The sequence below is a fragment of the Eubalaena glacialis genome, chromosome 2 (assembly GCF_028564815.1).
Source record: "Eubalaena glacialis isolate mEubGla1 chromosome 2, mEubGla1.1.hap2.+ XY, whole genome shotgun sequence".
Classification (NCBI taxonomy): domain Eukaryota; kingdom Metazoa; phylum Chordata; class Mammalia; order Artiodactyla; family Balaenidae; genus Eubalaena; species Eubalaena glacialis.
Genome location: NC_083717.1, coordinates 147190373 through 147205766, shown reverse-complemented (window position 1 = coordinate 147205766; position 15394 = coordinate 147190373). Strand labels below are relative to the sequence as shown.

Here is a 15394-nt window from a genome sequence, read left to right as displayed (position 1 = left end):
GTTATAATATTAGTGATGTGATAGTACTGAGCATTTATTTTTGAATTTTTGGCAGGATCTGTAGGATTTAGGGAAGAAAAAAATGAACGTGGGAAAATCATGCATATGACAGTGACCTATAGGTAACGGGAGATGGAGAAATATACTAAGGAATGGAGATTACTGTTCACACCAAACACTGGAGGCCAGAAGTCAATGATGCCATGACTGTAGAGAGCATGTGACCCTAGAGAAGACAGGGAAGAGAACTTTGTGATGTGTGTAGGAGACACCCTACTTCTTAATTTTCATTGTAGTTTTTGTAAACCACTCTAGGCAAACCCCTTTGGGACGTGGATGTCACCGTTGTGATTTTTTTGGCCAGATGGCTGAAATTAATTAAATCAGTTGCAAAAATCAGGAGCTTATTGAGGGGCATGTTTCCTATTTATCAGTCTGGCTCTGCCAAGCATCAAGTCAACACTGATTAGCAATGTCCCACACCTGGGAGGGAGAGCCCAGCGCTGCCTGATTTCTGCCGAGGGCTCTGGCTTTTCTCTCTTTCTGATAACGGGATGGCAGACCTTGAAGCTCCGCAGCACTGGCCCTGCTCCTCTTCCTCCCTGGGATCCTGAGGGAGTTGGGAGCTGGTGACCCTTTTGTGGGGTTTGGCAGCCCATCTGAGGCTTTCCCTTCAGGGACAGAGCATGTGGGGTTCTTGCGAAGACTTTTCTCCAGGAATGTGAAGACCTTTCCGGTCTGGAAGCCTGTCAAGGAGTGCTCCTGGGGGAGGAGCCCTGCAGGACATCACGAAGAAGGCTCTTTAGCGATTAGATGTAGAATTTTGTGGAACGGAGAGAACTTTAAAAGTGATCATTTGGTATGCGGGTGGTTTTTAAACAGCCAAACTTTTTTGGCCGGTCTCTGGGATCCTATATTCTATTTAAAATTCTTCTATTTGCCTATTTCGGTGGAGACAAGTAGATTAAATAAATGCTTGCCACCTGTAGTAAGTGCTTGTCTCAGGATGGCATATAAAAGACATTGAATAAATTTTCATTGAAATGAACTTGTTGACTGGCTGAAAGAATGAATAAAATAAAGTGCTAAATACCCAGACCCCACAGGAAAAAGCCAGACTCTCCCCTTCACAGCTCTGTTTACTTTTTCCCTCCCCTCCCATCCCCTTCAATTCCTTCACAATCTATGGGACCTCCTTATCTTATAGAATTTCTCTAGACTTAGAACCAGGATTCCTCCTATCTGACGTTTATTGTGGGCAATCAATGCCAGGAACTTTGAAAGCTTTGCGTTTTAAAACAGAATCTGTCTCCTTCCTTAATTACCTTTCTTTCTCTAGTTGAACTTTATTTGGACTAAAGTAAAACTGAAGTTATTGAATCTCCATTAATCGATGATGTACTGAATAGCATATACTCTGTATAGACATGATACAGGACAGCCTTTGTTTACATTTGGCAGAAGTTATGGCTTCCGAGCTTTGAGAAATTCTAGAAAACATCCCTTGCCTTTTGTTTTTGGAAAAGTGAGGCTTTCCGGATGAATCAATCAACGACAACAGTAGCAAATATATGAGCACTGCCCCCTGCCCCCCATCATTAAGTTTCTGAACTTAAAGAAAGAAAGAAAGAAAAGCAAAAACCCAAAAACTATTAAGCCAAGCAAGGTGACCTTTTCTGTGTTGGAGATCTAAAAGAAAGTTTGGATAGTATTTTGGTTTTTTTCTGGAAAAGCATTTTAACACCTGAATTTCTTTGTCTTGTAAGCAAACCCTCAAAACTGTACTTTGAAATTAAACATAAGAAAGAAGAATCAACACTAGGAAAGAGCTTGACCACCGTATGGGGAAGGACCCAGGACAGAACAAAATGCAGGCCCTTGCCTCTTGTTTGCTGTTTCATTTAGTAAAATGTGATGTGCTTCTCTCTGCCTAATTTTGTCTGTCTAGCAAAATGGGGAAACCGTGCTACTTATCAGTAAATAACGTTTCTAGGAGCCACATTGTTTAGGAAGTGGTGGTATTTATAAATACCTCCCCTGCTGCCTGCTAAATTGTAAAAGGAGTGGGATTTAGTGAGAGAGGTGTTCTCAGAGACCTTAATATAACATCTTTTTTAAGATACTCAAGCACCATTAACTGATCATTTGGGTGGGGGGAGATAGCTGGATGTAGGTAAAGGCAAAAATGTGTCTTGTTGAAAATACGAGAGTAAGTTGAACTTTAAGGAGTGATTCTATGAGGACCTGGGTGCTGAGTCTGTGGCTAACTCAGGCTCCTGGCCTCTCTTTCTGGTCTGCTTTGGGCTTCTGCAGTGTTTATTAATGTTCACAGGCAGCCTCTGCAACTCCTCCCCACCCCAGCCCTTAAGGTGTTGGGCCCACGCTCTCCTCTCTGGCCTCCACTACCTCCTCCAGCAATTCTCCTAGAATCCCAGCCGTGGCTGCTTCCCTGTCCTAAGCTCTGAGACTGTCCTGGGCAGTGGCTGCGTCCTTTGTTTCTTGGCCTCTTTGTGCCAAGCATACTGTGGAGTGCTTAGTAGGTACCTGGCTGTTTGAAGTAATGTACAAATGAATTAATGAACTGAGTTTACAAACATGTAAGCAGCTAACCAGGCAAAACGAGGTGAGTGCTAACTTGAAACACTAAGATGCTGCGGAGGGTCAGAGAACAGCAATAAATCTACAGGGAATTGCAAAACCCCTCAGAGGGGCAGCATTAGAAGGTCAGGAATGTTTCCAGGCACAGGAAAACGTGAGCAAATGTGCAGAAGCATCAAAGTACATGGGGCAAATGGACAATATTAAATAATCTGGTGGAGATGCAGGGGATCTGAGCCTGAGAAGAGAGTTTGCAGCTTATAAATCACCTGAGATGGCAGGCCAAGGAGTGGTTGGGACAGCCTGGTGGTGCAGGGCAGGGACCCTGGCCGGCCTGCCACCGCATAGTAGTAGCCTGACCTTAGGCAGGTCTCTTAGCCCCTATGTCTTTGTTTCCTCATCTGAGAAATGAGGGTAGGGTAACTCTGGTGCTGGTGTCAAAAGGTAGATGGGGGCTTCCCTGGTGGCGCAGTGGTTAAGAATCCGCCAACCAATGCAGGGGACATGGGTTCGAGCCCTGGTCCAGGAAGATCCCACATGCCACGGAGCAACTAAGCCCGTGCACCACAACTACTGAGCCTGCGTGCCACAACTACTGAAGCCCATATGCCTAGAGCCCGTGCTTTGCACACAACAAGAGAAGCCACCGCAATGAGAAGCCCGCACACCACAACAAAGAGTAGCCCCCGCTCGCCGCAACTAGAGAAAGCCTGTGCGCAGCAACGAAGACCCAACACAGCCAAAAATAAATAAATAAAATAAATTTATATTAAAAAAAAAAGGTAGTTGGAAGTGAATAGAGAGTAAGGCTTTGGGATCAGTAAGGAGGCCTTTTGATCAGCCAGTGCCTCATACCACCCCTGCCCATAATGGGCATTCAATAAATAAGTGAATGAGTGAATGAATGAATGAATGAATCATTCAGATGAGTGCCCAGGGCAGAAAATTAAGGCAGTGGCTGTGGGAATGTACAAGTTAATTTTGCTACTTGCTCTCAGCTCAGAAAGAAGTTTGGATGAAAGAAGTTTGAAACCTTAAAAAATAGTTTTATTTTTTTTAACCAGTGTTTTTTTTTACCTATGCATATTTCAACTATTAATCTAAATTGGGAAAAGATGATTATAACAATAATATAGCTTATGTAATTATGTGTATAACTTGGAGAGGAAATTTAAAAGAATATTATGTGTAAAAACAATTTAGAGAAATCCTGAGAAGGGGGGCAACCCTTTGCATTTTATAATGCTTTGCTTGCATTTTGGGGTTTTTTTTTTTGATTTTTGTTTGTTTTATTAAGAATATTTTCTATTTTTTTTTCACAGCTGAATACTTTCCAAGCAGTTTTGGCATCTGATAAGTCTGACACCTACGCCCTCTTTCTTTATCCTGCCAATGGCCTTCAATTCTTTGGAACCCGCCCCAAAGAATCTTACAATGTCCAGCTCGAGCTTCCAGCCCGGGTGGGCTTCTGCAGAGGGGAGGTTGATGACCCGAAGAGAGAGGGACCATATTTCAGCTTGACTAGCACTGAACAGTCTGTGAAAAATCTCTACCAGTAAGTAACATAGGGCTTACGCCCTTTCCTGTTGGAATGTAAAGACCCTTAGGAGCTACCTAAACTTGAGTGGCCCTACCCATTAAATATCATCTCCGTGGTTTCTAAGCAAGGGATCAGATCAAAACCAGGAACTAGGCTAGACCCTGGGAGGAGCACGTTGACCAAAATATAAACAGTCCTTTATTTTTCCTGCCCTATTGGCTATAGATACCGAAACAGAACTCTGTGTGTGTGTGTGTGTGTGTGAGCACAGCCACTGAAGCTTGCTATGGAAAACATTGCCCTTGGAACCACATAAAAATACCCAGTAATACAACTGCCCAGGTTGAGGTTTTTCCAGGTTAATCGTTTCACAGCTGGAGACGTTGTGAGTTAGTCTTTTGGACAGAGAGGTGTTAAAAGTTAAGAGTAGTGTAATTTGGGGAAAAAAAAGGAAAACCAAACAAACAGATGGGTAGATTTTTGGAAGTCTCAGGATTTCTCAGTGGCTTCATTATCTGAAATCGTCTGGAGGGTTTTCCATGCAATGCCTGGGACCAGGCACATTCCTTAGTCCCATCACATAAGCTCACTAGGCTCGTCCACATCGTGCCCAGTATCTGGGTTAGCACCTGTTGATATTTAATAATTTCCAGGCTCTAAAAAAATATCTCTGCTTTTATCCCTTCCCTGAATACTGGTCTAGAAGCCAGACAGAATATATTGGTTACCTGGCCTCCCTTGGCGCCTCTAAGTTTCGTTACATGATTCCTGGGTATTGGAACATCTTACACTTTTGCATGCCATCTGCAGAGACCAGAGAGCGGGCCCTACAACCAAATAGGGTTACTCAGAGCTGACATTTATTGAGAGCTTACTGTATGCCAACATTGTGCTAAACACTTTCTAGAAGTTCTCTTAATTAAAACTCAACAAGAATCTCAGGGGGTAAGTTCTTCTCTTTTCTCAATGTGACACATGAGCTTAGGGAAGTTAAGTTGCCTAGAATCTCAAAGTTATGAAGTGGCAAAGCCAAAATTCAACCACAAGTCTGGAGCTCTGAACTACTTATTTTATGCTGAATCCTGGCCTGCTTTCCCCTTCTCATGACTCATGTCGGACATCTTTTGAGCTCCACCAAGGTTGCCTTTTAGTCTTGACTCTGGAGAAAACTTAGCTCCTTGTTTTCTGTCCCCTGGTTCCACCCTCCTCTTCTACTCTGGAGCCCATAGGTTCTCTGCCTCTCAGACGTTATTGAGAGCTCACCATGGGCCAAGGGCTGGAAAGAGAAAGATGTCTAAGGCCCAGGCCCTGCACACAAGCAACCTGCACTCTCCTAGAGCAAACGGACAAACTACAGTTCCAGAGCATGGGAGTAAGTGCTAACACCTCCTCAGGGTACAGGAGGCAGTGAGGGCCGAAAAGCCGGAGGGAAAAAGCAGGCGTGTTCCCCCCGCCATAGCCGTAACGGCCTCTAAGAACTCACACTGACACACGCATGCACACACGTACACATATACACCACTTCCGTTTACCTCCCTCCATGCCTACCTCATCTTTATCTTTCATGCTTCATAGAAACCTCTGAGTTGCTTGATTGAAAGTGGAAGATAGGGGGCCAAAATGACCGGCAGAGGAATTTTTCTTTAGTAGAATCTGTACTTAGTATAAAAACTAAAATAAAGTACAAACAATGCCGAGAAATGTGACATAAAAGTAAAAATTACCCATTCTCACTACTTCAAGTGATAACCATTATTAACAGTCATTCCAGAATTTTAGGTTTATGCAAAACCTTTTTCAAAACCAAAATGGTTCTTTTGTTATACATATGGCATCTTCCCATTTATCACTGTCTATGGGTGTCTTTCAGTAAGATATCTGTTATATTATTATTTGAACGCTATAAAACATGGCATCATATATAGCCTGTATTATTAAGACAATAACTTATTGATGAACATTTAACTTATTTCTGGTTTTTCCTTTCATAATTATTGTTTCAGTAAACGAAATAATACACATTGCTCAGATGCTCATTTGTCTTAAAGATAAATTCTTGAAAGTAGAATTGCTGAGAAAGGATATATGCAGTGTAACATTTTAATGTATGCTAACCATCTGCCCTTCAGAAACCCTGCACCAACTTACATTCTCACCAGTAAGGAGGGCTGTGATCAACAGTGTCTGTTTCCTACAAGCTTCTAATCTTTCTAGTATTTGTGAATCTGATAGGTGTAAAATGTTCATATTTTCACTCTAATTTCTTTGATTACTAGTAAAACTGAACACCTTTTCATATGGTTAATAGCCATTTCTTTGCTATTTTCTATTGAGGTGTTTACAAAGACCTTTAACAAATAAGAAAAAACCTAGTAAAGATATTTCCTCTCAAATGCTGTGAATATTTTTATCCAGTTGTTCATCTTTAAAGTTAGTTATGATCTAGAAGGTATAAGTTTAGGGTTGTCAAAGTTACTGGCCTTCTCCTTTATGGTTTCAGGTCTTGGTATTATTCTTAGAAAGGCCTTCTGTACCTCCAAATTATAGAAATGTTCCTCAATTTTATCTTCTGTTTTACATTTATTTATTTATTTATTTATCTGGGGGGGGTGTGTGTGTGTTTTATTGTAGTTGATTTACAATGTTGTATTAGTTTCAGGTGTTCAGCAAAGTGATTCAGATATATATATATATATTTTTTTTCAAATTCTTTTCCATTATAGGGTATTACAAGATACTGAATATAGTTCCCTGTGCCATTCAGTAGGTCCTTATTGATTATCTATTTTATATATAGTAGTGTGTATATGTTAATCTCAAACTCCTAATTTATCCCTCCCCTTCTTTCCCCTTTGGTAACCATAAGTTTGTTTTCTATGTCTATGGGTCTGTTTCTGTTTTGTAAATAAGTTTAGTTGTATCTTTTTTTTTTTTAAGATTCCATATATAAGCGATATCATGTGATATTTGTCTTTCTCTACCTGGCTTACTTCACTTAGTATGATAATCTCTAGGTCCATCCATGTTGCTGCAAATGGCATTATTTCATTCCTTTTTATGGCTGAGTAGTATTCCATTATATATATGTACCACCTTCTTTATCCATTCATCTGTCAAAGGACGTTTATGTTGGTTCCATGTCTTGGCTATTGTAAATAGTGCTGCAATAAACATTGGGGTGCATGTATCTTTTTGAATTATAGTTTTCTCCAAATATATGCCCAGGAGTGAGTGGGATTGCAGGATCATATGGTAACTCTATTTTTAATTTTTTAAGGAACCTCCATACTGTTTTCCATGGTGGCTGTTATCAATTTACATTCCCACCAACGGTATAAGAGGGTTCCTTTTTCTCCATACCCTCTCCAGCATTCATTAGTTAAAATTTCAAAAATATGCAGAAAAGTGGAGGGAGTCATCTAGATTTACAAGCTGTTGACATTTTGCCATCTTCATCATTTTTTTTCTTTTTTGCATAAGTAATTTAAAGTAAGTGACACACAGCATGCCATTCACTCCTCAATGCTTCAGTATGCATCTCTAAAAAATAAAGTTATTCTCCTAGTCAATGGAATTGTTGTCTTCCTCAAACTTGTCTCATAATTATAAGCTCAGAGGTCATAAATTATATAATTCATAGTGTGTTTGTCATAACTCTTCTTCTGCACATTTAAATATGAATGTACACATTTGTATTTTTTGAGATTATACTTTTCTACCTCCTGGAAGACAGTAGTTACTAAGTACTTATTACATGCAGGGCCCCATGCTGAACATTTTATGTGATTTTCTAACTTAATCTTCCTAACAACCCAGGGAGGAAGGCACTGTCATCTCATTTTGTAGCCTTGTTTTCCTTTCTAGGAAATAAATTAAGTTCTTTCTGTCGCTAAGCTTTCCAAATGACCTTGGATTTTAGGATAAACTCAAACTGACTACTTTCTCATCATGCACAATGACAAAAGCCAGGGTAGTGATTTATATTTAATTAGAAGATTATTTTATTTAGCTTTTATCTGTCATAATTTGTATTTTCCTACTCTTTTAAGCTTTTATAGTTTTCTGTTTCTGACTTCAAGAAGAAATTTCACAGCTGCAACACCTCTGATGTGATAATAAACTCAACATCCTCAGATCTTCAGAATTCTCTCTTATCTTTAGCGTTCCTTGCTTGCTTGCCAAAAAGCACCGGCATTAATTCTTAGAACCGACGAAGTTTACATAGCATACTGCACAAAGGATCACAGTTTTGCTTTCTATGCTCCTGTTTCCCTGAACTAATTACAACAGCAGCAGTGGCAACAACAACAATATGCAAGGGGGTGGGGATTGATTGATTGATTCTTGGAATTGTGTTAAAAATATTATTGCTATGGAAATCCACATGAATATGATGAGTACCAACCTAAATGAGCAAAAGTCTCTTGTCCCTATATGACTCAGTGAATTTCCTGTTGTCTTATTAGTCATTAACTGATTTCTTATGGACTGACTTTTGAGGAAATCCCACAGCATGAGAGACTTAGAGCCTGGTGTTTGGGCCATATGCCAGAGAGTACAGAAATGGGTGTATTCAAGCCAGCCAGACCCTTTGTTCCTTCAGGTTTTTTCTTATTTTTTTGAAATTGTGTATGGGGTTATCCTCTTTGGAATGTATCACTGACTAAAATAATGGATCGCTGGGATATTTGGAAGGCTGAATGGAGCCCGTGTTCTTTCCTAGTGGGGGAAACGCGTGAGCTCCCTGGCTCCAGATGTTTCTGGATACCTCTCACCTGTGACCCGTGGCAGTTTGATTAACTTGCTTTCTTATTTTCCCCTTAACTTTGTTCTACATTTGCTCAACATTTTTGAGACTTAGGCATTTCTATTTCTTTGAATTTTTTGACATGGGTTCACCAGTCTCTGTGAATTAGTTGATTGATTAATCCACGTGACTAAACCCCAAAATGTCTCTAACATTCTGTAATGTAGAGTAAGATAATTAGGATGTGGATTGACTCTAGTGTATTAGCTTTCTGACGTAATGTGGATGTTCAGAACACGGGCTTTGGTGGTAGTGCTGAATTCAAGTCCAAGCTCTGTCAGTTATTAATTGTGCAACCTTAAGAAGATTAATCTCTCTAAACCTGTTTTCTCCTCTGAAAAATTGGGCATGATCACTTCCCCTACCTTGCAAGTTGTGTTGAAGAATGTTAAACACTTGGCATGTAACTAACTCTCAAATAAAAAATATTGTTTAAGGGTTTGGCCAAAATGTTTAAGCATATGTTTTCTTGAGTTTGTTAAAAGTAGAGGAGGGATAAAATATTCCCACATTCCCTATTTGTTTTCAAATAGCCATTTAGATAAAACATGTAGAGCAGAATTCTGATTTGAGGGTCTGGCAATTCTGATTTGAGGGTCTGGCAATTCTGATTTGAGGGTCTGGCATAAAACATGTAGAGCAGAATTCTGATTTGAGGGTCTGGCAACTCTGATTTGAGGGTCTGGCATAAAACATGTAGAGCAGAATTCTGATTTGAGGGTCTGGCATTCAGTAGACACATGGCCTTTGAAACCCATTGTTAAATAAGAGGTAGTTTACATCAAAATTCCAGTATAATCTTTAGTTACCGTGTAAGTCTGGTTTTATTTGGGTTTCCTGCCAGTGAAAACTCTGAATCTGATCTTAATAGTCTTTCAGTTTTAAAATAAATCGCTCGCCTTTGTGGGAAGGTGGTGGATGGACACTTTTGTGACAATGTCCTGTTTCCTTTTTATTTAGACACAGCAACCTGGGGATTCCTGGAGTGTGGGCTTTTCATATCGGCAGCACCTCCCCGTTGGACAATGTCAGGCCAGCGACAGTTGGAGGAGACCTTTCCAAAGCCCACCCTTCAGCTCCCCTGGGACATTCCTTCAGCCGTGCTGCGGCCCTCGAGGGTGACTACACTGAGGACAATTTGGATTATTATGATGAGAACGAGGAGGACGTCGAATACCCCCCCGGTGAGCCAGAGGAGGCATCGAATGGCCACAGCACAGTCGATGTTTCCTTCCACTCGGAAGCTGATTCGAGGCCGTTAGGAGGTGGGATCTCTCCACCAGATTCTGAGCTGGCCTCCCCTTTGCCACGTCCAACATCTAGGGATGGGCCTGAAACAGACTCTGCCACCTTGAACCCTCCAACCACAGAGGGGAGGCCTCAGGGGGAGATAGATGCCCCGGATTTAAAAGGCCGAGTTGAGTCTTCTGAACAGCCAGCGACCACAGTCCCTGCTCCAGCAGAGACTGGAGATTCTCTGGATCCTTCCCAGCAAGCCCCGCCTCCCTACCCAGATGGACGGGCACAGCCTGCAGACAGAGATGTTCCTCCAGCCCATCCAGGAGAAGAGACGGTTCTTCCAAATTACCCCGGGCCGGATCACGCTCCACCCCTGGGTCGCAGGAGGCAAGTGGTCGGAGTGGAGGACGACATCAGTTCCAACACTGAGGGTAAGTGGGTTTGAACCCTGGGTACTAAGCATTCATTGAAACAATGCTGGTCTTCCAGAGAGTCATGAATTTTCTCTCAAGCGAGTTGAGGGAAGAGTTTCGCAAAAAGAAGCTTGGGACTGATTTCTAAAACCCGTTGTTTCGGGAGATAGAGTATCTTTCCTTTGCCAAAGAAATCTTGGCAGGCAAATTCTGTTTGGAATCTCTTGACCATTACTAATGTTTTATTTATTTATTTATTTATTTTTAAAATGGGCCTCATGAATCCCGTGGGGAAGAACTGGGGTTGCTCGTGCCAGCTGTGCTCTCACGTGGAATGAAGTTATTTCAGTCTGAAAGTTCAGCAAAGGTAACGCGTTTTGAGGCTTCACACACATTACGGGAATGGAGGGCTTCAGGCTTTAGTTTCAAGCAGTGGGTTGTGCTGGCTCGGATGAACATTCCGGATTCTTCCTCTGTGATGGGATGACCCCGGTGCTCCCCTCGCTTAGAGACACGGCGGTGGGGTGTGGGAGAGGGGACCCCTGGGGAGAGAAAACTGCGAACCACCTGTGTCTTGTCATTTCTGGTTCACAGCTGTGCAGCTGTGCTAGTCAGCTCCCCGGAGCCTTGCCCTCATTTCATGACTCACTGACCAGAGCGAGGGGCCAGCAGAGAAATGCCCAGGGGAGGTGATGGTTAATTAGTACAGACACGGAGCCATGTCACCTTCTACTGAAGGCGAGACTTGTCATGTCAGCTCTTTCTTCCCCGTCAGGGATGTAAACACCTGAATGGGAAACTGGCCACGGATTCATCCCATTTGTTCCAGGGACTGCTCATCTGACCTCTGACAGGAGGAGAGAAGTCAGAGGTGAAAGCGTTCTTTAGGACCTTTGTTTTTTTCCTTCACCTTTTCTGGTTCCCATACTTTTTATGGTAAAACAGGTTGACCTAGCAGAGGGTCTTCCAGGTGGTTCTGCTGTGGTCCTGATCTGCAAGAATTTGCTTGATGAAGCCCTTCTTTCAGAAGAGGTGAAACTGTTTTGTGACTGAGGCGGCACTGTGTAATGATTACAGGGAGAACGTCGGTGTAGGTTTCAATCCTGGCTGTCACGCTGGCTGGGTGACACTTTATATAGCGTCCAAGCCTCCAGTTTCTCCTAAATTTGTCGAGAGGATTAAAAGAGATAACGAAGTTCTTAGGCTAGCGTCTGTACTAGTTGGATCTTAATAAATGGTGGCTGCTGTTACTAATTATAGAGGATTTAAAGCAGTGGGAATGGGGGTGGGGCGGTAGAGAATGAAGAGCGGGCTTGTTAAATACTTGTGCCTTAATTTCTGCCTAAGGACCACATTTCTCTCAAGTTGAAGATGTGAAGTTTATTGGAAGGCTTCAGAACCTTCACACCCTTCTGATAGTCTCCTGAGTTTTCAGCATAAGTGCCGTATATCTAAACAAAATGTAAAGCCAAGTATCAAAGACACTTTGATCAAAGAGATTTTGAGGTAAAGATGTGCTCCTATGTGGTCTTTTCATTTGTGGGTTGTGATTTCCTGCCCTGGGAAGAGCTTGGAATATCAGAAAGCAGATCCCTGGAGTGAGTTGTTAAAGGGTTAAGAAGAAGGGGCTGCACATCCTGCTTTGAACTGTGAAGGGCTGCATAAGCTAGAATAGCTGTAGGGGTCTAGGGAACTGGCCGTAGAGAAAAACAGGCAGCAGCCAGAACCCTCGCGGGGCATGAACTATGTATGATATTTATCAGCTTCTGGATGACGTCTACCACTGACATCTTAGAAATGGCAAAATGCCTTCGAAACAGCTGGTTAATACAATGAAACATTTAGGAAAAAATATCTAACTAGAAGTTTTTGAAACTCGAAGAAAAAAGAAATCAACCACCATATTAGCAGAGAGGGAAAGCTTTAAAACTTGAAAGCAGAAAGGGAAAAATAGGTGAACCTCTGGTTTCACCTCAGGCTTTAGGAAGACTCGGTATCCATGGGGAATTTGTTCCAGGATCCCCCCGCAGATACCAAAATCTTTGGATGCTCAAGCCCCTTAGTCAGCCCTCCGTATCCACGGTTCTGCATCCTCAGGCCCCCCCAAATGCGGGTTCCCCTAACCGCAGATCCTTAACATTGCACAGGATCCGCCGTTCCTTGAATCCGCGGAGATACCAGGGAGCTGACTGTATAGAACCACGCAATTGTTAATTACTTGGTTTTTCTTGGCAGTGAACTTTGTTTTTTCTTTTTTTTTCTTTTTTTTTTAAACTTTGTTTTTTCAAACAAAACGTTGGCATCCCAGAGGTCCATCAGGCAAAAGTGGACTCCGTCTGGGAAAGCCGGTGGGCGGGGTGGCAGAGACTCACACCAAAGAGCGCCTGCTAACTGTCCAGCCTCAAGCCATCTTGCCCAGCTTTTCCTACTGATGCAGTGGAAGAGTGTGGATTTTGGTGTTTGATGGACTTGAACTTGACTCCCAGCTCTGCTATGTGGTTCGAGATAAGACATTTTCTCTGTTTGACTCTCATTTTCTTCAGCTATAAAATGGAGATAATGTAGACCTCATCAAGGAGTTGCGAGAATTAAAATTGGGCATGGAAGCACCGTGCCCAATAAATTTTAGTTTCCCCTTGAAGCTTCATAGCAGTCAGCTTGGTAAACCAAGCAATTAAAATCTAAAGCCCTCCCCCAAATATCTCTCCCTTCTCTTTTAAATTTTTTTTCCCCCTTAGGGACTCTTTTTATAGACTTTTTGTTGAGAAATCTAGATTCTTTTTAGATCATGTCCACACCAGGCAAGAATGTCCCAATTTCACTCTAGTTCTAGCCTCGAGCGTATTATTTGCTTTGTTCTGTTTTCATAGACCAGAGAACCGGCAGTAAATTGGATGCACGAGCTTTCTCTGTCTCAGGGGTCTTACTTCTCCAAGCAGCTCTGGAAGCTTGTTGTCAAACCAAAAGTTACCTGAGCATCTGCCATGTGCCCTTCTCTGACCGGGGCACTAGTGGAAGTTTTCACTGGTATTTATCAAATGTCCACTCAGACTCTGAGAGGAAACTTTGCTTGGATTGCACTAGCACAGTTAATCCTCAGAATCGCCCTGTGGGGTAGATACTATTATCCTTCTCACAGTACAAAGAAGGAAATTGAAGGCTGAAAATACTGAGTGATTTTGTCTGCATAAGAGGCAGACCAGTACTGCAGGGAAGCCGTGAAGATTAGAGCAAGCTGTCAGGTAGCACAGCGCAGGGCAGATTCACCTGTGGTGCCATCAGGGAAGTCTTCGTGGAGGAGGGGGGCTTGAGCCAGGCCGTGGGGTCGGAGTCTCAGTTTAGAGAGGGAGAAAGTGGGGCATATTCTGGACAGAGGAGTGACAAGAGTGGAGGTGGTGAGGTGGAAATGGAGAGGGAGTGAGTGAGTGAGTGAGTTGGGGGCAGGGAATGTGAGAGGCAGCTGCCATCGAGGCTCCAGATGCCTAGGACCAGAGACTGCCGGTGTTGTGGGCAGCAGGACAAGCTTGATTCACAGGGGTCGTAGAGATTTTTAAACCTGCCCAGGTGGTGCAATGGGGAGCTGAATTTGACCTCAGTCTGCATGATGAATTAGAAAGGGGGTGGGACACCTGGCTTTCAGAGACCTCAGGTGTTCTCACTCCACCATGGGATCCTGTTGATTCTACTTAGACGGCATTCACCCAGGGCAGGCCCAGGGTGTGAACAGGGATTTCCCTGTGGCTTCTGGTCCAACTCTACTTCTGGCCTTGGGGGAGGCGTCAGGAATGTGTTGCTCAAGCAGCTTCTACCCTGGGATGAATTCAAACAGGCTCTGCTGCCCAGCCCAGCCTTCCAGCCACAAAAGCCCCTCTCCCGGGTGCACCCCCAGGTTGCTGAGGGACTGTGAACAAGAGGACCCCCATACCTGTGAAGACACCTGCACGGGAGAGCCTGCTAGTCTCACGATGGTGGATGTAACCCTCCCACCACAGAAAAACAGGGTCCTAATAACTGTTTGCCCAACGAGCTTCACGATGTACCACACACATACCCCCAAAACAGACGAAAACCGGAGGCAAAAGCATACCACTGTTTTTCATTATAAAGTTGGATGTGGTTTTTCTTCTTCGTCTATCATTCTGTGAGGTGGGAAACCTAAGAAAAATCTGTCCTGCAGTGAAAATGTAGGTCCTTTTTCTTGAGGTAGCAGGAAGTTAAAAGTAAAAGACAGCTCGGCTGCCAGGGGCAGCCCTGCGCAGGAAGCCCACCGTCCCCGTTTGCATGATGAGCCTGGTCTGCTCCGTGGAGCCTGCTGGCCTTCCACGTGGCCGGGCTAGGGCGGAAGACGAGCGCTTAAGTGTTTCTGGAGAAATGAAGACTGAAGGGTGGGTCAGAACAAGTGCAAAGGAGGAGTTTTCCATTTATGTGAAAAACTCCCAATTAGGACAAGTCTCAAGTACCCTGGCAACACCTTTGCTTCTTTTCCCTTACATAGCCCCCCTAACCCTACCCCATTTTTCTTTCTGTTAAGGATAGGAGAAGAGTGAAAAGCATTAACTGGAAAAAAGAAATGAGATTTAAAAAATCCTCACGTGAAATTTCCTTTAGCAACGGTCTAACCTCAGTTAACAAAGCTGCTGCAAACTGAGCTCATTCAAACCTGGCTGGCCTCTGCCCTCCTGCTGGGCCCGAGCTGCCAGCAGACTTGTCCCTATCGTTTCTGATTCTCTGTGACAGGAGCTGCCAGGCAGAGCGTGGGTCCCCGGAGGGTCTGGAAGACAGCCTGCCCCAGTGGGT

At 43.3% G+C, this 15394-nt stretch overlaps 1 protein-coding gene across 2 annotated transcripts in view; it reads left to right on the top strand.

Moving 5' to 3' along the window:
• The window catches only part of NID2 (nidogen 2), a 78139-nt gene that overhangs the window by 6338 nt on the left and 56407 nt on the right, over positions 1–15394 (top strand). For both annotated transcript variants that reach the window (XM_061180843.1, XM_061180841.1), the window contains exons 3-4: positions 3921–4153; positions 9906–10615. In XM_061180843.1, coding sequence (XP_061036826.1) covers positions 3921–4153; positions 9906–10615 — 943 coding nt within the window. The remainder of the gene's footprint in view (positions 1–3920; positions 4154–9905; positions 10616–15394) is intronic.